Source organism: Erinaceus europaeus, chromosome 4, assembly GCF_950295315.1.
Source record: "Erinaceus europaeus chromosome 4, mEriEur2.1, whole genome shotgun sequence".
Lineage (NCBI taxonomy): Eukaryota > Metazoa > Chordata > Mammalia > Eulipotyphla > Erinaceidae > Erinaceus > Erinaceus europaeus.
In genome coordinates, this window is record NC_080165.1 from 75,749,457 (window position 1) to 75,773,447 (window position 23,991).

General features: G+C 35.9%; 1 protein-coding gene and 1 non-coding gene across 2 annotated transcripts in view; both read left to right on the forward strand.

Annotated features, from left to right (window-relative positions):
* LMBRD1 (LMBR1 domain containing 1) overlaps positions 1-23,991 on the forward strand; it is an 84,584-nt gene that overhangs the window by 21,966 nt on the left and 38,627 nt on the right. The window contains exons 4-7 of the mRNA XM_007529031.3: positions 8,057-8,154; positions 10,446-10,513; positions 15,881-15,969; positions 20,630-20,703. Of these exons, the coding sequence (XP_007529093.1) occupies positions 8,057-8,154; positions 10,446-10,513; positions 15,881-15,969; positions 20,630-20,703 (329 nt within the window). The remainder of the gene's footprint in view (positions 1-8,056; positions 8,155-10,445; positions 10,514-15,880; positions 15,970-20,629; positions 20,704-23,991) is intronic.
* Positions 6,802-6,957, forward strand: LOC132538361 (U1 spliceosomal RNA). Its single transcript, XR_009549756.1, has one exon. It is a non-coding gene; the product is annotated as a U1 spliceosomal RNA (small nuclear RNA).

Genomic DNA, 23,991 nt, shown 5'->3' on the forward strand with positions numbered 1-23,991 from the left:
TCTATCTTTATCCAGTTATTCTTCAGCAATACACGAGAGCATGAGATATGTGTATCTTTTTTTTTTTAATTATTGGTGGGATTAATGGTTTATACTAAATAGTAAATACAGTTATTGGTACATGTGGATAATTTCTCTGTTTTCTGCAAACTACTCTCCATTCACCCCCCACACACACTATTGTGCATCAAGACCTGAAAGTAACACCTATGCCCTTACTTTGATGCAATACCCCAAATCCAGTCCAAGTTCTACTTTGTGTTCCCCCTTCTGTTTTTTATTTATTTCTCAACTTCTGTCTATGAGTGAGATTATCCCATATTCATCTTCCTCTTACTGCCTTATCTCACTTAACATGATTCCTTCATGCTCCATAAAAGATGAGGTGAAGAGGGTGAAGTCATCATTCTTAATAGCTGATTAATATTCCACTGTGTATATATACCACAATTTTCTCAGCCACTCATCTGCTGTTGGACACCTCGGTTGCTTCCAGGTTTTGGCTATTCCAAATTTTACTGCTGTGAACATAGGTATAAACAGATCTTTTTGGATGGGTGTGTGTGATTCTTAGGATATATCCCTAGGAGAGGATTGCTGGGTCATAAGGAAGGTCTATTTCTAGCCTTGTGAGGGTTCTCCAGACTTCTCTCTACATGGGTTGGACCAATTCACATTCCCACTAGCAGTACAGGAGGGTTTCATTCACCCCAAAACCTCTCCAGCACTTGTTGCTGTTTCTGATGTATGACATTCTCACAGGGGTGAAGTTGTATCTCTTTGTTGCTTTATTTGCATTTCTCTGACAGGCAATGACTTGGAGCACTGTTGGTATGTTTCCTTCCCTCCGACCTCTGAGAAGAATTGGTTTGCCCCTTGCTAGTTTCACCCCCCCCCTTTCTCCCCACCCCGTATGCTAAGGACGTGCAGAGTCCCAGCAGCAGCAGCGGAGAGAAGATGATAGAGAAAAGCACATGGTGTGGTGATTTGCCCGTTCGTGAATGAAGATTAAACTGTGTTCTCAGCCCAGCCGTGTGTCTCTGGTCGTCTCTGTTACCCGCCTGTGAAGCCAGCCCGGATAAAACAACATAATTTTTGAAAATGCCTGTACCATATAGGTTTCTGTTCACCCCACACCCCTGATACTGTAGTCATTTAGTTAAAAAGAAAAGGGGGAATTGCTGTATGCTTTACATTGGTTTGGTCTAGCTCTTCCCATCAGGAAAATTGGTTTAGTCCTGCTAGTTTCGCGGGCCTGCTTGTCCCCGCCCCCAAGAACCCCGACAGAGTTAGAGACTTCTTGGCTCCGCCATGTGAGAAGGATGCAGGAGAGTTCTGTTTGGTGATTAGTTTGGGTTAGTTTATGAATCGTTGTTCGTGGATAAAGAAATACAGCTTCCCGGCCCAGCCGTGTGTCTCTGGTCATCTCTATTACCCGCCCGTGAAGCCAGTCCGGATAAAACAACAGAGCACTTTTTCATATGTCTGTTGTTTTTTTTTGGATCTCTCCCTCTCTCCCTACCTCTCCCCCTCTCTCTTTTGCCTCCAGGATTATTGCTGAGACTTGGTGCAAGCATGATCTATCCACTGCTCCTGGCAGCCATTTTATTGGATAGGACAGAGAAATTGAGAGGGTTGGGGGAGAGAGAAAGACAGACATCTACTTACCTGCTCACTGCTTATGAAGCATTGTCCCTGCAGGTGGGGAGTGTGTGTGTTGTGGGGGGAGAGGAAGGTAGGCTGGAACCCACATCCTTATGTGGGTCCTTGTGCATAGTAATGTGTGTGCTTAACCAGGTGTTCCACCAACATGCCCCACAGATATCTTCTTTTGTGAATACTCTGTTCACATCTTCTCCCTTTTTTGAGTGTAGTTATTTGTTTTTTGTTTCTGAGTTTAGTCAGTTCTTTATATATTTTGGTTATTAGCCTTTTGTCTGATGCATGGCATATAAAGCTCTTCTCCCATTCTGTGAGAAGTCTCTTTGTTTGGGTAGTAGTTTCTTTTTGTGAAGAAGCCTTTCTTTTTTTTTTTTTTTTTTAGTATTTATTTATTTTCCCTTTTGTTGTCCTTGTTGTTTTTATTGTTGCAGTTGTTATTGATGTTGTCGTTGTTAGGACAGAGAGAAATGGAGAGAGGAGGGGAAGACAGGGGGAGAGAAAGATAGACACCTGCAGACCTGCTTCACTGCCTGTGAAGTGACTCCCCAGCAGGTGGGAGCCAGGGGCTTGAACCAGGATCCTTATCAAGTCCTTGCGTTTTACGCCACGTGCGCTTAACCCGCTGGCTATTTACTGCCCGACTCCCTGAAGAAGCTTTTCAATTTGATGTAGTCCCATTGACATCTTTATATCTTTTTTATTAAATGAAAAAATTTTTATTAGATAGAAATAGGAATCAAGAGGGAAGGGGTGATAGAAATGGAGTGGGAAGGTGAGAAAGAGACACTTGCAACTTTGCTTCACCACTTGTGAAGCTTTCTCCCTGCAGGTGGAGACTGGGGTCTCAAACCTGGCCCCTTGCACATTGTAACATGGGCTCTCAACCAGGTGCAACACCACCTGGCCCAGGCATCCATGGATCTTTTTGCAGTTAGTATAGCTATCCCCCCAGTGGGTTGACTTGTATCATAATAGATCAGAGCAGCTGGTTCTAGAATTTACTGACGTTCAGTCACAGAAAATGGACTTCATGTTCATTTAAAAAAATTTTAAAATTCAGAGCCAGGGTTGGGAGCTCCCACATCATTATGCAAATACATTTTCACTGCTGAGATTCCAGAGTTTCAGGTTCAGGCCAAGGGACCACCTTAAGCCAGAGTTGAAAAGCACTCTAGTGAAAAGAAAGAAAAAGGGGCTAGGGGAGTAAGGGATGAGGGAAAGAACAAAGTTCAGATGAATTCGAGGACTCTTGGATATAGGATTCACTGAATTGTCTCATAAACACACACACTCTCTCTCTCTCTCTGTCTCTCTCTCTCTTTCTCTCTCTCTGGTATGAGAGGGAAAGGATAGTAGAGATGCCACAGAACTGCTCTAATATCCATGGAGCTCCTCTGGTGCCTGCCTTCCTTGGTGTTCCTTGTAGTACCAGTTCTAAAGTCCATGCATGGTAAATTAAATGCTCTGCTGGCTAAGCTGTGCACCCTACCCCCCCTTCCCCCAGGTCATTCTTAAAGTAGTTTGTCTCAGAAAACTATTTAAATGTAAATAATACAAAAAGTTGAAGAAGACATAATATTCAGACAAGATACTTATGTATTATTATTATTATTTTAAAAACCCAGTAATTCAATATGTGAAGAATATAGAAAAAATTGCTGCAAAATGGAAGGGTGAGATAAAATACACTGTATTGGAAAATGAAGTTTACATAGTGCAAGAAGAAACATGGCAAATAAAAATATGCATGCTAGAGGAAGAGAGATAATTTGGAGGTAGTTGTTAGTCAAAAGAAAGGGGCAAAGAAGGATTGGTACTAGTAAAACTTTGTAAAAATAAAAATGACAAAAATATAGTAAATAGCAAAGTAAAGAAACAAGGTATTATCTAAGATAAAAGATGGGAGAAAAGTGAAGAATATATAGGAATGATTAAAGTACTAGAGAGTAAATGACATCACTTTAAAAAGGCATAAAGAACTTGTATTGTGAAAGTGTTATGTATAAAGGTATTCTATATTATATAAATAATTGTTACATAATTATAAATTCATTGAAGTCTTCTTAGAACTGTTCTTGTTTCACCATTCTTTGCTTAAATAGTATCTATTCATTTCTTTCTCCCTTTTCATACTTCAAAATTGTCCCTTGAGTCTGTGGCTTATGTTTCTGAGTTACTGTGTGTCACTTTCTTAAGAGTTAAATGTTCCCTTTTCTGTGGCACCCTTTCAGTAACTCTTACAGGCAGGTCTGGTAATGGCAAACTTCATTAGCTTTTGTGTATCTGATACTGCTTTAATTGTTCATTCTTATCTGAATGATAGTCTTGCAGGGAAAAATATCTTGGCTAGCTCCCGAAAGCCTGATTTGTGAAACATTCAGTATGTTACTAGTACTCAGAATTACTTTGACAGCTGAATACGAACCATGTAGCATCATCTTTTTTAGATTGTGTAACGCACATTATAGTGGACATTTACTTTCCTTGATGGGGTTTATAGTTTTGTTAATCATGCCTGACCACTTAGGCATATTGTCTCTATTATAACTAGGGAAAGCCTGGGATTCTACATCTCCAACAAAGATACTTTGTGTTGCTGCACTTTACAGTTAGAATTGTTGGGTCATATGGTAGGTGTATGTTTCATGTGGTAAGAAACTACTGATGGCAATGTTACACCATTTATAGTCCCTTATGGGAATGCACATTTTTGGCAGCCTTTAGTATTGTCAGTTTATTTTTAGTCATTTAACACAGTTTATTTTTAGTCATTTAACACAGTTTATTTTTAGTCATTTAGTTTATTTTTAGTCATTCTATTAATTAAAACTAATGATAATGATCACTTAAAATGTTCTTTCTGAACATTGTGTATTTTAGCTTTAATGTATTTTTTTTATTTATTGGCTAGAGGGAGAGAAATTGAGAGAGAAGGGGGAGGGAGGGAGGGAGGAAAGGAGAGAGAAAGATATCTGCAGCTCTATTTTATACTTATGAAGCTTTCCCCCTGTAGGTAGTGACTAAGGCATTAAACCCTGGTCCTTGTTAACAGTAAGATACACTTAATTAGATGTGCCACTGCTAGGTACTGATGTTTTCTGTGATGAAATTTTTTTTGTCCACTTTTATAACTGGACTATTGGTACTTTTCTGAGTTACAGAAACTAGTTTTATATGTTATACTAATTGATCATGATAGTAACATATGTGATAATAAAATCATTGATCACAACAGTTTAGGGATGCTAGGAATGTTTATGAAATAATAGTGTATTTTTCTCTAAAGATCAAGATCAGCAAATAGTTCATACAAGCAGGTAGCATACTGAAATTGAAGCCAAACCTCACTATTAATTTATGCAAGTTTTTTGGGTGTGTAATTACTACTTCTCTGTATGATTATGCTAATAGGAGATTTTCCCTATTGTATGCTAACAGCTTGAATTAAATGTCATAGTGTTTATATGGCATTTAGTATTTGTAACCCTTATCCTATTATGTTTAATGGCTAAAAACTTTAAGATGCTTATTGTGATTAGTTTTTTGGATATGTATTTTTTCTCTCTGCTGGCTAATTTATAATAGAAATGTTAAAATTATTATTTTATGGAAGCCAGGTGGTAGTGCAGTGGGTTAAGCACACATGATGCAAAGCTCAAGGACCAGCTTAAGGATCCTGGTTCTAGCCCCTGACTCCCTACTTGCAGGCAGGTCACTTCTCAAGCAATGAAGCAGGTCTGTAGCTATCTATCTTTTTTCTCCTCCTCTCTGTCTTCTCCTCCTTTCTGGATTTCTCTTTGTCCTATCCAAAAACAATAACAACAATGACAATAAAATGGGAAAAATGGTCTCTAGGAACAGTGGATTCCTAGTGTAGGTAGACACTGAGCCCCAGCGATAACCCTGGAGGCAAAAAAAACAAAACAACTTTCTGTTTTGTAGTAGAAAACCCAAAATTCACTTCCTTTTTAGTTTGTCATAATAAAAACAACATACATTTCATTAAGTATCTGTAATGCTACAGTTCATGCTGGCAGTCATTTTCTGATTACTCAGTATAAATTCATTTTGACTTTTCTGTTAGTTATTTAGTTATTTAAGTTTTCATTTACTTTTGTTGCTTGTTTCTCACGACACATTTATTTGGGTCTGTTTCTAGGTGGTTTCTAGATAAATTATAATAATGAGAAGTATTAAGATCTTGTTAGAAATTTTCCAGGAGAACAGTAGAAGTTTCATTATGCTTTACTAGTAAATGCTTTCATTTACAGTGCAGCATTATTACTTTGTGATTACTTTGTATTAAATTATGTTACTACTACTCCTTTCCATAAATTTGTATAAATGCAAAAAACAGGTTTCTTTGATGAGTTGTTTGTAGTTTTACCTCTAGATATACTGTACCTTTAGTTATTAAAAATTTAATTTCACGATTAAGTAAAACTATTCTTTTATCTCAATTCTAAAATTATTGTAAAGTAGTTAAACAGTACTTTCTGTCAGTTAAATGTACACCATGTTTTATTATTTTTCTGTTCTTATCCTTTATCCTTATATTTTCATTTGTATAGTGTCAGTTTCATAATAGTACATATTATAGCTGTTTCTTTTCCTTTTCTTTTTGCCAGCAGAGTTATTGCTGGGGCTCTGTGCCTGTACCAGAAATCCACTGTTCCTGGTGGGCATTTTTTTTAATGTTTTTTTTTTATTATTATAATTGAGACAGAAAGAAATAAGGAGACAGAAGGGGAGAGAGACACCTGCAGCCTGTTCCACTGCTTGCAAAGCTTCTCACCAGGGGCTTGAACTTAGGTTCTCACTTGTACTTGTTTGTTTTACTGATTGTACCACTACCCAACCCCTGCTAGCTGTTACTTTCACTTGTCAGAGTGCCTGATAGATGTTTCAGATATACTGAATTTTAAGCTGGAAAGAATATGAAAGTTAAAGTTTAGTTCCTGACAGGTCAGGACACACCAAGTAAAGTGCACATGTATGTTACCATGTCTGGTTTCGAGCTCCTGGTCTCCTCCCTGCCCCCATGGGGGAAAGCTTCACTAACTGTGAAGCAGTACTACCAGTGTCTCTTTTACTCCCTCTTTCTCTTTATTTCTGTTTCTAGAAGGAGAAATAAAGACCAGACTTACTTGGCAGGGGAGATACCATCATCATAAAGGTGGTTTCCCTAGGGTGAGGCTTATCAACTGCACTCTGGATGTGTGATTTCTCCAAATGAGGGAAACTCAACTGTATAATTTGTGGTAGTGGGGCAGACTGCGTTTGCCCTCTCCCCTGCTTTTATTTAAAAATAAATAAACAAATAAATAACTAGGAGTGGTGGAATTTCCTTGCAATGATTGAGTACCCTGATAACAAAAAGAAAAAAAAATCCTGTAAATGAGATGGATTCCAGATTATTATTTTATTGCCACCAGGGTGTTTTGGTATCTGTACCACAGGTACCCACAGTTCCTAGCTGTCTTTCCCTGCCCCCTCTTTCCCTTTTATTTTGATAGGATAAAGAAAAATTAAGAGGAGATAGGGAGAGAGAAAAAGACACACATGCAACCCTGCTTTCCTGATCCTGTAGCTTCCTCCCTACCCATGGGAATGGGGCAGGAGGAGGGGGGTTGAACCAGATCTGTGCTGGTAATGTATGCACTCAACCAGGTATGCCATAGCCTCCGCTAACCCTTGAAAATTCTTAGCACAATAGTTAGTACATAGTAAGAGCTGAAAAGATACCTGCTATAGTCACTATTGGCAGAGTTAGTAGTGCTGGAATTTATCCCAAACTAACTTGAATTATGATCTGTTATCTAATAGTGCTGTTGATTTTGGAAGTCTGGGACAAGCAAATGTAGATTTGGATTTCATATATACACTATAGGGTTCCAGGCATAAGAATTCAGGTGGGGGGGGGGATCAGGTGGTAGCTTAGTGGATTAAGAGCACATGGTGCAATGCACAAGGACCAGCATAAGGATCCTGGTTCCAGCCCCCAGCTTCCCACCTGCAGGGGGTTCCCTTCACAAGTGGTGAGGCAGGTCTGCAGGTATCTATCTTTCTCTCCTCTTTTTCTCCCCTCCTCTCTCAATTTCTCTCTGTCCTATCTAACAACAGTGACATCAATAACAACAACAATAAAAACTGCAGCAATGATAAAACAACAAGGGCAACAAAAAGGAAAAAATAGCCTTCAGGAGCAGTGGATTCGTGATGCAGACACTGAGTCCCAGCAACAACCCTGGAGGCAAAAATAAATAAATAAATAAATAAACAAATTCAGATAAGGAAGTGAATTTTTATATGGAAAAATGATACAACAAACAAAAATATATTAATGATTAAATTTATTGTGTAGAAGAACTCACTTTATTATTTATTTCTACAGCCTTATATTCTGTTATATTATTCTGTGTGTTCTTGTGGATCCCTTTTGTCTATTTCTATTATGAAGAAAAAGATGATGATGATACTAGCAAATGCACGGTAAGTAATTGATGTTAGGAGTCTCCGTTTATGAAAAAAAGAGACTTTCAAAGAATATGACTGAATTTATTCTGAAGCTGTGTTTTTAAAGGTAATTATCTGAACTGCATTTGCAATTCTAGGGTTTTTTTTTATAGTCACATAAAAATAAATAAATGGAAGCAGTAAACTTTGATACATTGTTTTCATGTATCATATTTTAAGTACTATCATATAGAGTAAAAAATTTTGATAAGGTGTAAAGTTTATTTTCCCTACTAACTTTATTAGAGTATTTTTATATTCACCACATCTTATTTCAAACTAGCCATATTGCAAAACTTGGACACACATGACTGACTATTTTAGAGCAATACTAGAGCAAGGATCTGCAAACATTATTTCTAGTGAAAAGCAAGGAATTAAGCATTTTAGGCTTTGTAGGAAATGTGTTCTCTGTTACAGCTATTCAGTTTTGCTCCTGTGGGGTGAAAGTAGCTGGAGTCAGTATTTACTGGGCATCATGTGATCCAATACTAGTAATAAAGGATGAATATTTTCAAACTATTCTAACTTACGATAATAGTGATGAAAAACTTGATAAATATAGCATCAAAAATAATTTAAATGTCGGTATAAAAATCTTAACTCAAATACTACCAAATAGAATTCAGGCATATTCTAAGAATATATCAGTATAATGCAGCATAGTTGAACCTATCTCGAGATTGCATAGATTAGAATCCACACATCTGTGTAGTAAATATAGTAAATTGAAGAATGAATTTATGTTAGAAATTTGTCAGAATTTAAATTTCTTTTATTGACATTAAGAGGAAAAAGCAACATAACAGGGATAGATTTTTATTGAGTTATCAGAAGTTATAAACTCTGTTATTATTATTATTTTTTTTTACTTAAATGGAAGAGCAAATAAACCCACTGAAAAACTAACATATTTTGAAGTCATGCTTAAAATCTTAAGGCATTTACACTAATAATAGCATCTAGTACAGTCAAAGGTCTTTTAAATGATTTTTGGAATTGTAATCAGTGTAGCTAAAGATAAACAAAATGATTGCAAATATCATGTAAACTATTTGGAGAACCAAAATATGTAAGGTAAGATGGCTGGTTATAAATTAAATGTTTCTAAAGTAATTTTTTTTTAATCTGTAAGATTTCTCTCCTTAAAGGAGGAACAGGATAGAGGGAAACTAGAGATCTTGTTGTATGATGCATTAGGGATAAAAGACATATACCCATGTGTCATTAACTGCACTGGAAACCATTAACTACCCCTCAACAAAAATGGAGGGGAAATAATCCTTCTTACCTTAATTTAATTCTTTTAATTCTTTTTCTAAACTCCCTTGTAAGAACTGGTCATATGAAGTTTAATTTAAAAGGTGGTTTAGTGAGGTCTCATAGACTAAAAGGCATTTTTATTTTAACTTTTTGTTTGAGATAAATTTATGTCCATATTTAAAATGCCTAGATTTTCATATTTTTTTTCTTCACTTTGGAATACATTATGAGCATCAAACAGCACAAGCTGAGACCTGAGTTCTGGTAGCAAGTTGATTCTTAGTCACTTAATACTTATCACTTAGGGGAAGTTATGGAATCTCTTGGGGTCTCAAGCTCTTCATCTCTAAAGTAGGGAAAAGAACACCTGTCTCAAGGGGTGGTTAATGGTTTCCAGTGTAGTTATTGACACTTGGGTATATTTCTTTTATCCCTAATGCATCATGCAACAGGCTCTCTAGTTTCCCTCTACTCTGTCCCTCTTTCAAGGAGAGAATCTTAAAGATTAAAAAATTAGTTAAAACATATGAAGTTCATAGAGCACTCTTGTATAGTATGTTTTATACATTTTTATATCATCTAATATTGCACTTTTGTATAACTGTATGTTTTACAAACATATATGCACATTGTTTATTGTAACTACTATAATTATAACAACATATTTGGTGAATTGGGGTACTGGGCATTTTAGATTCTGTTTGTTCCTTGTTTGGGGGTTTAGTTTACCTAATATTTTTATAGGTTTTTTTTAAGTGTATTTGGTGTACTATTTTTTATAAGTTTTTATCACTGAAAATATTTTAAAATTTACTGTAGTTTACAGAGATATTGCACATTATAAGTTGTTTTTCTATAAATTTATAGAATTTCTTCAGCAAGGGAAACTGCACGGTTAAAACATACATTTGATGTAAAAACCTGTTGCACTGTGACATGAATATCTTATATGTTAAAGGGTTTACTAAGTGGTATCACCCCCTTTTTTTTCTCTTGATATCTAGCAAATTAAAACAGCACTCAAATATACTCTGGGATTTGCTGTGATTTGTGCACTTCTTCTTTTAGTTGGGTAAGTCTTCTCTGAAAATGGAAATTGCTTTACTACTACTACTAATAGCCTTTCAAAAGGCTATAGGAATGAGGGGGAAAAAGTATTAAAAATAAAGAACAAATCACCTTTTATGTTTCCACTTAGTAATAACCACAGTTAATACTTTTTAATTTGTCATTCTGGGGACATTTTTATGTGCTCATATGCATGTAGTGTGCTTCTTACCCTGTACATTCACTCTCCATCTTATAATTTTACAGAAATGTGATTACAGTTTGTTACTGGATTAACATTGGTAACTTTTTGTAAACCAGGGAATTCTTAAAGTGGAGATTTTCTTTTGTTCAGGGTTATTTCCATTTCTTTATGATTGCCCTGATGTGCCATTAAAAAAAAAAAAAGAGCACTTGTTGAAAGGACATTTTAGGTAGTTTTATTATTTTGACTATTGAATGTATTTTTAAAGTTCTATTTTTTCCTTTTCATTTCTTTTAAAGGAAATGAATCCTAATGTTTTGAATTTTCTTTGTTACTAGGGTGATATATTATCTGTATATCTTAATTATCAAGAACATGGAACAACACATTTTCTTTAAAGGATAGGCAGTAAATATTGTAGATTTGATGTGTATATTGTTGCTATGGCAACTACTTGGAGTGAATAAAGGCTAGAATGGTAGAAATATGTTCAGAGGAAATTAGAGTTGCCAAATTTAGTAGGATAGTATAGGTTGTCATCCATTGTTAACTATGATATTTATTCTTACATGGTAAATTGTATGAGGAGTTTTTATTATTATAATTATTTTTTATTATTGCCACCAGGGTGATCACTGGGGCTTGGTGCTGGCACTACAAATCCACCACATCCTATAGCCATCTTTTCTTTTCTTTTCTTTTCTTTTTTTCTTCCTTTTCTTTTCTTTTTCTTCTATTTTATTCAGTAGGATAGATATAAATTGAGAGGGGTGAGGGAGATATATATAGAGAAAGATAGATACCCACAGACCTGCTTTGACATTTGTGAAGCATCCCCACTGCAGGTGGGGGTTGGGGGCTTGAACCCAGGTCCTTGCTTATGCATAATACTATGTGCACTAACCTAGTGCACCACTGCCCAACCCTCTATGAGGACTTTATATCATGGAGGGACATAATCTGAGATTTTAAATGGCTTTCTGGATGGTGTTTTGAAAATTGACTTTATGGGAATAAGGATAGAGATAGGAGATCGGCTAGGAAGCTACTGTAATAATGTAGATAAGACCCAATGGCAGCAGTACTGGTTTGCTATCTGCCTGTCTTTTGAAGAGAATGCTAGCAAGATTTTTTAGTGGGTCCTAAAAGTTTATTCTGGAAGCAAGGAGTTGAGAGTATATTTGCATTTAGCATACTGCAAATCCTGAGAGACATCTTGCTTACTTTTTAATTCAGCTATAATTTGTTTGAAATTCTTTAAATCAAATTAAAAATTTAGATTAAATTAAATCTTTAGATTACAATAAAATTCTTTAGAAAGGATCACAGAACCCACTGAAAGCAACTATACCCTTGAATACCATTTCTTAAAATTTTTATTTATGTATTGGATAGAGACAGAGAAATTGAGAGGAAAGGAGATGGGGAAAGGGGAAGAGAAGAAATGATACCTGCAGTATTGCTTCACCACACAATGGAGCTTTCCTTCTGTAGGTGGAGTCCTGGGTCTGAACCTGTGTCCTTTTGCATAGTTACATGTGCACTCTATAATGTGTACTGTCTGCCCTCTTGATGACCATTTACTGCATTTATTAGATGACCATTTACCATTTATTAGAGCCACACAAAATAAGATATTCACAGGGAAGATTATTAGGAAACTCGAAATACGAAGATTCTGTTGTTTCAGGACAATTTGCCCTTCTGATACTGATGTATGATAATATTCAAGGAATGCTCACATGGACCTTGGTGCTCAGTTTTAACTGGGACTTGATTATGTAGGCATTTTTGATAAGTTGTTCACATGGTTATCTTAGCCTCCAGGCCAGTATTTACTGCAAGATCCAGAAGTGCCCCGTCTCCTAGTCACATGGTTGGTCTTTCTGGCATGGCCAGTTCTTATTTTGAGACTTAGTATAACCAATCCCTGCCCTAAGCAAACATTGTAATAACAAATGTATTATAAACCAGAACTAGAACAATGATCAGACTTCTTTTTGGGCTAGGCTAAACTATTTTCAACTTGGGTGGTAGACTTGTCGCTGACTGAACCTGCCCTTCGTCTATGCTTTTATTACTCCCTCTAGAACCTGAACTAATAGTAAATTCTTAATTTGTAAATGTTTACTGAATATGTTAAAATATACTTATATTAAGGTTACTCTGGGCTCCTTTTTGAAAATCATTTACAGGAGTCTGGCGGTAGCGCACTGGGTTAAGCACACGTGGCTCAAAGCACAAGGACCGGCGGAAGGATCCTCCTTTGAGCCCTGGCTACCCCCACCTCTAGGGGAGTCACTTCACAGGTGGTGAAACAGATCTGCAGGTGTCTTTCTCTCCCCCTCTCTGTCTTCCCCTCCTCTCTCTATTTCTTTCTCTCTATCCTAGCCAACAATGACAACATCAGTAACAACAACAATAATAACTACAACAACAATGAAAGACAACAAGGGCGACAGAAGGAAAAATAAATAAATAAATATTTAAAAAATCATTTACTCTAAAAATTATTTGTTCATGTGAGTTTCCTCTTTGTTAAATATTTAAACTGCTGGATATCCCTATTTTGGATATGAATCTGTCAATAACAAGAATTACTTATTTGTTACCATTTGGGAGAATCTTTGATTATCTAAAACTGATATTGATACTGATACATTTGTGGATATTTGTGATAATATACTTTTACTTACATAGCATTATAGGTGATATTTTGTAAAAGACAAGTTCTCACATTTCACAGAATTCGTTATGAACTCACAAGCTCAAGTACACTTTCTGAACTAGAAAAAACTTTGTCCAAATAAAATAGGTATTATGTAGGTAGTTTTTCTTGTTTATCTTATATTTTGTATATTTTGCTCAGTTGTTATAAAGTAATACCATTGTGGAAATATAGTGTGCAAGTATAATGTGTAATTATTTTTAAATTTCATATGACTGCATTTATTTATTTATTTTTAATTGTCAATAGGATAACAAGTAATGAACATCCTTACTTTTGTTTGATCTTATCATGTGGATAACCACTCTTCTAGAAATGAAAAATATATCTCTGAGATTAAGAAGGCTATAAAAATTGTCATTACAAACAGAAATGCTGATATGCTCTGTCCATTTATCTTTATTAGAATAAAATTATGAAGGAGTAGATGTCTTTAAAATTAAAATTTACAGCTTCTCTCACTCATTAATTCTTTCATTCATTCATTCCAGTTTCTGTCCTGGTTAGTGACGGTGGAAAAGGACCTAGGTTGGGGGAGAGAATATCTTGCAGACACCTATAATAGGGAGATGAGAAGTTATACCTGTGTATCAACAATTATACTGTAAATGATTAGCTCTCCAAGAAAGTGGAAAAACTACAGTTCCTATTTTATTTGCAGACATTTCCAAAACATATACCTTAATATATTACTGAAATCATTCAAAAGAGGATATACTGCTTACTGCATTGCTCACAATTATAATTAGATTAGAAAGAAAATTGTGTAACTACTATTCACATTTCTGTTTGATTCCCTACATATACAGTCTAAGAGATATTTCATACTTTATTTTCATCTCTTGTTTAATTGCTACCAGGGTTATCGCTGGGCTCAGTGCAGGCACTACAAAGCTATCACTTCTAGTGACCATTTTTTCCCTTTTTAATTTTTTCTAATTTTTTATTTGATAGGATAGAGAGAAATTAAGAAGAAAGGGGAAAATAGGGATAAAGAGAGATAGACACCTGCAGACATGCTTCACCACTAGCGAAGTTTCCTTGGTACAGGTGGGGAATAAGAGCTTGAACTTTGGTCTTTGCACAAGATACCATGCGTGCTTAACCGAGTGCACCACGTGCCCCCCTATTTTAATCAATTGTTTTTCTGTTTATAGTCTTAGACTATATAATAAAGTGATATTCCACTTCTGTATCAGTTTTTGTAAGCAAGTACTCTGTTTTTCTTCTATCCCTCCATCTTTTGTACTATCTGTATCTAAACTGCTAGACCAAGTACTAGCCAGTTACATAGCATTCTGTTGTTATTTCTAAGTTTCCCATTCATCTGTAGGTTGATAAAACAAATAGAAACTACTTTCATTATGTCTACTAAAGCTTGAAAGAAAAGTACTATCAAGAAAGTAAAACTTGTCCATTCTCACAGCCAGCTTGTTCCTCTTTATTCTGGTGTGGTTTTGTTCTCTCCCCTTTTAAATATATACATATGTTGACATAACTTTATATGTACTATTCTAATTTAGTCCAGAGTCACTTTTTTGCACATTTAACTTTTTGACTGATAATATTTTTTTCATTTTTATTAAATTTTTAAAGCTTTATTTATTTATTGGATAGTCAGAAATTGAGAGGGAAGGGGGTGATAATGGAGAGAGACAGAGAGACACTTGCAACGCTGCTTTACCACTCACAAAGATTTCCCTCTGCAGGTGGGGTCAGGGGGCTCAAACCCAGGTCTTTGTGCACTCTAACTTGTGCTCAACTAGTTGTGCTACCACCTGACCTCTATTCTTTTTAAAATTTTACATTAAGTAATTAAAATTGTGTTATCCCAGTGTTATTACTGAGGGTTGGTGCTTGCACAATTTATTCACCTCTCCTGGCAGCCATGTTTTCCTCTCCCTCCCATCCTTTCTCCTTCTTCCTTCCTTCCTTTCTTTCTTTCTTTCTTTCTTTCTTTCTTTCTTTCTTTTTCTTTCTTTCTTTTTTTCTTCCTTTCTGCCAGAGAGGAATTGAGAGAGGAGATGGAGATAAAAGGGAGAAAGAAAGAGAGATATCTGCAATACTGCTTCCTCACTTCTGACATCTCCCCTTTCATGGTGTGCATGGGGACTTGAACCTGGCACATGGTACATGGTAATGTGTGCACTTAACAACTGTGCCACAATCCCATCATTTCTTTATAATATTTTTACGTCTCAAAGATAAATATATAGGACTACAAAGAATGCTAATTATATTGAATTCAACAGTAAAGTTATTAAGCTTGTGATATCATAAACACGTAGGCAGGAATCTTCTCTCACCCTCAATATATGGTCTCAATGTAATTTGTTTATTATTTTTTTGGGTAGAGTTGATCTTGGTTTAAAATTAACTAAAACTTGAGTTTAAGCTATTCCTTTTACTTGACTTTCTATCTTTAAAGCCATCTAACAGAACTGTTTTCTCCTTTGTAGTGCTTTTGTTCCATTGAATGTCCCCAGTAACAAAAACTCTACAGAGTGGGAGAAAGTGAAATTCCTGTTTGAAGAACTTGGAAGTAGTCGTAAGTATTCTTTAAAAAAAAATAAATAAATAAAACCCTAATGTTTTATAGTTTATGATCCTTGAATTTTTTTTTTTTAAATGCACTGCTTAACTCTGGTTTATGGTGGTGTGGGGGATTGAACCTGGGACTTTGGAGCCTCAGGCATGAGAGTCTCTTTGCATAACCATTATGCTGTCTAACACCAACTTTATATTTTTTAACTTTAAAATTTTCTGGCCACATTATGGGCTTTGTATTAAGACTCAGTTCTAGTAATCTAGCTCTTATGTATTATATAGGTGGTTCTTCCTTGACTATAAAATTATCATCTTCAAATATCTTAGCAGTAAAGTTCTAATAATTTCTACCTGGTTTTTGATTCTCAGGAAAATATAGAATACATTAAGAAAAAAATATAGTACTTTTTCTTACCATAGATTACATCTGCAAAATGTTACAATTACAACCAACTTTTTTATTTCCAGATTGAGTGTGAAAACGAGGAGGAAGAGAGAAGAATGTGTATGTATGTGGATGAGAGAGGGAGGGGGTGCAAGAGGTGTGTGTGGAGAGAGAGAAAGAGAGAGAGAGAGAGAAGCAGGCATATCTTCTGGCCCCTTAGATTTTCACTTCTACTTATTTTGTTGTTGTCATTGAGTTTCACCACTCTGGGCCCAGTACGTTAGCATTCCCATGTTGTGTATTGGGGCTAGAACCTGGGGTACCTAGAACCCTACCAGGTGAGTTACCTTGCCAGGCCCTTTATTTTTAATTGTTTGCTAATAAGAGAACCCTTTATCACTGTTTGATCACAGTTGATATAAAGTGTAGAAGTTTTATATATGAATAAATGATTTTATTGTCATGTATTTACCTTACTAAAACATTTTGGAATTGCTTTTGAAACACAAGCTAATATATATATTTTTTTCCCTCAGAGAGAAATTGAGAGGGGGGGGTGAGGAAATAGAGAGGGAGAGAGAAAAACCCTATAGATCTGCTTTACTGCATGTGAAGCAACCTTCCTGCAAATGGAGGAATGGGGTGCTTGAACGGTGATCCTTGTGCTTTGTACTATGTGCCCTTTACCTCGTTTGCCACCTCCCAGCCCCAGATAATATAAGTTTTTAAGAGGAAAATTGTAGATAGTTTCAGGAAGTAAGGTTTAGCATGTTGCTTAAGGGGCCAGAAGATATCTTACTTGGTAGGCTGAATGTGTACTTGGCCGTGTGTGTGTACCAGATTGAGCAGTCATTGAACCACATTGGGAGTACTGCAGCAGCAGGAAAAGTTCTGCTATTTTATCTCTCCCTTTCTTTCCTCCTTTTTTAAAAAAAAAAATTATTTATTTATTATTGAATAGATACAGAGAGAAATAGAGAGGGAAGGGGGGATAGAGAGAGAGAGAGAGAGACAGAAACTTGCAGCCCTGCTTCACCACTCATAAAGCTTCCTCACTGCAAGTGGGGACCAGGGGACTGAACCTGGGTCCTTGCACACTGTAATCTGAGTGCCACCACCTGACCTCTCTTTGTCTTCCTGTCTGAATGAAAAAGGTCAGTCCAGGAGTTGTGAAGTCAATATGTGTAAGGCCCTAACTCTTCAAAAAAAAAAAAAAAGAATATTGTCATTGAAAAGTACTATTGAATTAGAAAATGGTTGTAAGATAAGAATGTGTAATGTGTATCATATCAATTTTACATGCATTTGAATTTAGTAAGTTTTAGTAATCTTACTTTGAATGAAGCTTAGATTATAAACATGCTGACCATTTCTTGCTTTGCATTTACATTCTTATACTATACATTATTTAACATTTTTCTTTTTTTAACTTTTTAAAAAAATTTTTAAAAAAATATTTATTTTATTTATTTATTCCCTTTTGTTGCCCTTGTTGTTTTATTGTTGTAGTTATTGTTGTCGTTTTTGGATAGGACAGAGAGAAATGGAGAGAGGAGGGTAAGACAGAGAGGGGGAGAGAAAGATAGACACCTGCAGACCTGCTTCACCGCCTGTGAAGCGACTCCCCTGCAGGTGGGGAGCCGGGGTTCGAACCGGGATCCTTATGCCGGTCCTTGTGCTTTGCGCCACCTGCGCTTAACCCACTGCGCTACAGCCCGACTCCCTTTCAACTTTTTTTTAATATTTATTTTATTGATTCCCTTTTGTTGTCCTTGTTGTTTTATTGTTTTTGTTGGTATTGATGTCTTAGTTGTTGGATAGGACAGAGAGAAATGGAGAGAGGAGGGGAACATAGAAAGGGGGAGAGAAAGACACCTGCAGACCTGCTTCACCACCTGTGAAGTGACCCCCTTGCAGGTGGGGAGCCAGGGGCTCGAACTGGGATTCTTCCACCAGCCCTTGCCCTTTGCGCCACATATGCCTAACCCGCTGTGCTACTGCCCAGCTCCCTGATTAACATTTTTCTTTAAAAATATTTATGACAGAGAAATTGAGGGAGAAGGAGGAGGGAGGGAGGCACCTGTAGCATTGCTTCACCACTTGTGAAGTTTCCCCCAGCAGGCGAGGGCTGGGGGCTTCCAAGTTTTTGTGTACTCAACTAGGTGTGCCACCAACCTCCTCCCATTTCTTACTTAATCAGAGTCAGTACTGAGTAATGATTGAGTTAAATCTTGGAATCATTGTTGTGCAACTTCTTAAATTTCGTGATTTCCACTTAAGATTTCGTCTTGTAAATTGTGGTCCATTAACATCTTGCTGATATTAGCAAGAATGAGGAGATCTACTAATGCTGAAATGTCAGGATTTATGTTCCTTATCCTATTACTGAGAACTACATCGCTGCCTTTCTTATAGTTAACTCCTTCAGTTTTCTTAACTGACTACTCTTCTGCCCTAAGCACTGTTTTCTGAGTTTTACTAGTCTTGAGTACTAATCTAACTTGAATTGGTGATAATATTTGTGCATGTATTCTAATTTCTTTCTCTTTGGTTTACACTTATTTTTTAATCTTAAATCTTAAACACTGTGTTATAAGGCATATTTTACTTATCACTAGTAATATTAACTTTTAGAAATATTTATTTTCCCTTTTGTTGCCCTTATTTTATTGTTGTAGTTATTGTTGTTGTTATTGATGTCATCAATGTTGGGTAGAACAGAGAGAAATGAAGAGAGGAGGGGAAGACAGAGAAGGGGGAGAGAAAGATAAACACCTGCAGAGCTGCTTCACTACCTGTGAAGCGACTCCCTTGCAGTTGGGGGACTGGGGACTCGAACCGGGATCTTTACTCCAGTCCTTGAGCTTTGCGCCACGTGCACTTAACCCCCTGTGCTCCCATAATATTAACTTAATTTTTTAAAATTATCTATTTATTTATTGGATAGAGACAGCCAGAAATCGAGAGGGAAGGGGAAAATAGTGAGGAAAAGTGACAGAGAGACACCTACAGCACTGCTCACCACTTGCAAAGCTTTCCCCCTGCAGGTAGGGAGCGGGGGCTTGAACCTGGGTCCTTGTGCATTGTAACATGTGTACTCAACCAGGTGTACCACTACCTCGCCCCATAATATTAATTTTTAAGAAAATATGTATTTTTGAGAGTTATTAGAGCATTGCATGAACATCTTCTGCTCATATTTCTTGTAAAATAAAAAAGTAACAGTATACAGATATCTTTGATTTTAAACTATATGGTAATACAGTTATAAAAATTAAGACTTTAAAATTTACCATGCATAATTTGTGAATCTGTTTGATAATGTACTTTCTTCATTTATTATATAGGACTCAGACATCTGTTTGATATAGATTGACTTTTTAATTTATGGAAATATTAATACTGATCCATTAACCTAATCAAATATTATATTTGGTTCTATGAGACCTGTATTTAAATTAAATCAATATGTCCAATTGTTTTAAAAATACAAAGATTAGTTATTCTTTTAAGAATGTTAAAATTGGCATACTTCATTGTATGAAAATGAAGATTATATTTCATTGTATAATCTGATGTAATTATTTGAAAGTGTCACTCCTGTTCCTTACTCATTGACCTTCCTTTAAGTTTTTTAAATTTCTTAAGTTTAACTAACTACTACAGTATTTCTATTTTTTTTCCTACCAAGTGGACAAGCTCACCAAACTGTTCATGTTAAAGAATGAAATAAACTCTGAAATTTTTGGTTCATTATATATTTAAAAACATATTTGAAAATTAAGGACAAAACAACTAGGGAATATCAAGATTGAGAGGAGAGATTAAAAAGAATGAAGGTCAATGACTTTTCTTAGTGATATTATTTTTCAAGATATGCCAGTGAGAAAGGCCAGGAAACATTTTGCCACCTTGTTTGCACCTAATATTTTGCTGACATGTTTTAGATTTTAGAGGCAGTAATTTTCTCTTTAATTTTAAGATGTGAAGGAAAAGACACTCTTAGACTGAAAGATCTTTTATGTATCAATTTGTGAAGTATTCTTTAAATACTCTTCTCTCCATTTGAGTTAGCACTTCAAGGACAAGTTAATAATACATGTTGATTTATCTTTTCAGAATGTATAGAAACACCTTTTAAAAAATATTTAATTGATGTGTTGCTGCACTCGATTTTAGCCAAAAGCTGAGAAGCACGACATTTAATTGATACATTGAATATAAACATTTGGAAAATAATTCCATACATTTTAACAAAGATTTTCTTTTTTTGCAGATGGTTTAGCTGCACTGTCATTTTCAATTAGTTCTTTGACCTTGATTGGAATGTTGGCAGCTATAACTTACACAGTAAGTGCAGATAATTGGCATAAGATTAAAGAGTCACTATATAAAGCATTGCTTTTACTTACTAATATATTCAATTTAATTCTGTTTACCTTTTTAATATTTTAGTGCCTTCATTTTTTTTTTTTTAGTTTTCTTAAGAGGAGGTTAATTTTCATTTAAGTCAAAGCCATTTTGTCTGTATTGTAAAATTTAATCTTTAATATTCTGAAACACATTTGATGACTTGTGAACTTGATGTTTATATGCTATACAATGAGAGATTTGGTGATTTATAAGCATAGTAGAACTCTGAACCATAGCTAGATATGTTAGTGATTTAATATTCATCTAATTTGAAGATATAGATTACCTCCTCCCTTCCCCCTTCCTTCTCCCCCTCCCTTCTTTACCTCCCCTCCTCTTCTCCTTTTCATTTCCTCTTTTCCCCTCATCTCCCCTACCCTCTCCTTCCCTCCCTTCCTTTTTGTGGAGCTGGGGCCTCACATCTGCTCAATTTAACTGTTCCTGGGATACTTTTTCATTCAGATAAAGGGACAAAGAGACAGAGAGTGAGTTATAGCATAGCACTCCCATGTGTTGGTGGGCATTGATTCTTGGGCACAGGTGGTGAAGCGGGTCTGCAGGTGTCTATCTTTCTCTCTCCCTCTCTGTCTTCCCCTCCTCTCTTCATTTCTCTCTTCCTATCCAACAACAATGACATCAATAACAATAATAATAAAATAATAAGGGCAACAAAAGGGAATAAACCAATAAATAAGTATTAAAAATTATGTAGAACAAGGGCAACAAAAGGGAATAAATCATAAATAAATATTTAAAAAATTATGTAGAACCTTTCAGAATAATGGACTTTGTTTAAAGCACTCTTGATTCTTGTAAAGATACTAGTTATCATAAAAACTTTTTAAAAAATATTATCCAAGTATATTTTCCTTTAGGCATAAAAGAAACGTGCTGTTAGTATGATAGAATTTTTTGATATATAATCATTCAAGTGTCATAATATATAATAAAGTCTAAAGTTATACATTTTAGTATCTCCCACCCTAAGTGGTTATTCAGTTTTATTATTCATTGCTTTTTTTAATGTGGTTACTTACTACATGAGAAATTTGTCCTCTGATATCAGTGGGTAATTACCCTTCATCTCACAGAATATATGTCTAGCATGTAGGGTATCCTCCTCTAAGACACAATAGGTAGATAATAACAGGTTAAAGGAAAAGTTGAAGTCTAATTTTTGTAACTGATTCATCATGTTGGATCTTGGATATGACTTTGACCTTATTAGGAGAGAGATTTTCCATTAAATGGGAACAGAAATGTCTCTTAAGGGCTTTTGAAAGTAAAAATACTTGTAAAGTTACTTTGAAATTTACAGGCAAGTGATGATATTGAAAAGTTAGGAGAAACAAATGGGAAAAGAGTAAACAAATCTGTAAGGGCAATACAAAAACTATGAAGAATATGAGATAAGAAAAACATTTTGGGGGCTGAGTGGTGGCATACCTGGTTTTGTGCACATGTTACAATGTGCAAGGACCCAGGTTTGAGCCCCCAGTCCCCACCTGCCTCTGCATGAAAGCTTCATGAACAGTGAATTAAGGCTGCAGGTGTCTCTCTCTCTCTCCCATCTCTATCTCCCCCTTCCCTCCCCATTTTTTACTGTCTTTATCCAATAAATACATAAAGATAATAATTAAAAAATAAAACCTTATTTTAATTTTTTAAAAAATTTACACCAGGGTTATTGCTGGGCTCAGTGCCAGCACTTCGAATCCACCACTCCCAAGAGCCATTTTTTTTCCTTTTTTTTTCTTTCTTTTTTTTTTATACTTGATAGGACAGAGAGAAATTGAGAGGAGAGAGGGGTGATAGAGTGAGAGAGAGGAAAATAGACACCTGCAGACCTGCTTCATTGCTTCCTCTAGTAGGTGGAGAGCAGGGACTCAAACCCTGGTCCTTGTGCATGGTTATATGTGTGCTTAACTCCTTAACTTGGTGTACCACTGCCTGGTCTCCTGAGACTGAGAACTTACAACTTTCTTATTTATTTGTTTATTTATTTATTTATTTAATTTATTTATTCATTCCCTTTTGTTGCCCTTGTTGCTTTATTGTTGTAATTATTATTGTTGTCCTTATTGGATAGGGCAGAGAGGAGGGGAAGACAGAGAGGAGGAGATAAAGACACCTGCAGACCTACTTCACTGCTTGTGAAGCGACTCCCCTGCAAGTGGGGAGCCGGGGCTCAAACCGGGATCCTTAAACCGGTCCTTGTGCTTCACGCCACATGCACTTAACTCACTGCACTACCGCCCGACTCCCCTGACATACTCATTCTATAGAAATTTAAGCTATTGATAGTTTTTGTTGTTACTGATACTTGTTTTTTCATGTGAAGGCAAGTCTTTTGTATTTGCCACTCATCAAGATTTCCTCCTGGGGGCCCGGTGATTGAGCGCACATGTTACAATGTGCCAGGACCCAGGTTCAAGCTTTTGGTCCCCACCTGCAAGGGGAAAAGCTTTGCAAATGGTGAAACAGGGCTGCAGGTGTCTCTCTGTTTCTCTCCCTTTCTATCTCCCTCTTCCATCTTGATTTCTGGCTATCTTTATCTAGTAAATTAATAAAGATAAAAATAATTTAAAGAAAAGGTTTTTCCCTGTGGGTGGGGAGCAGGGGCTCAAACCAGGGTGCTCATGCATGGCAATATATGCACTCATCTGGATGCACCACTACCTGACCCACACTTTAAGCTATTTAAGGTGTTAACTATTACCTTTCAAGAAAACTTGGAATTACATATGGAATTGGAATTTTGTAGTGGAGTTATATAGTAAATGTTGAATTGTTTCACTATTCTATTTATTAAAAATATCTTTCTTGGGAGTAGTGCAGCGGATTAAGCGCATGTGGTGCAAAGTGCAAGGACCGTCATAAAGATCCCAGTTCAAGCCCCAGGCTCCCCAGCTGCAGGGGTGTCACTTCACAGGCGGTGAAGCAGGTCTGCAGGTGTCTGTCTTTCTCTCCCCCTCTCTGTCTTCCTGTCCTCTCTCGTTTTCTGTCATATCTAATAAAGATGACATAAATAACAACAATAATAATAACCACAACAGCAAAAAAAAAAAAAAAACCCTAGGGCAACAAAAGGGAAAATAAAAAAAAACAACTCCTTAGATGTTAACTTTTTTCTCAATGTCAAATCATAATAGTATTTATGATATTTTAAGCAATAATTTAAACCAATATATATTTTTTTAATTTATTTTTTATTTAAGAAAGGAT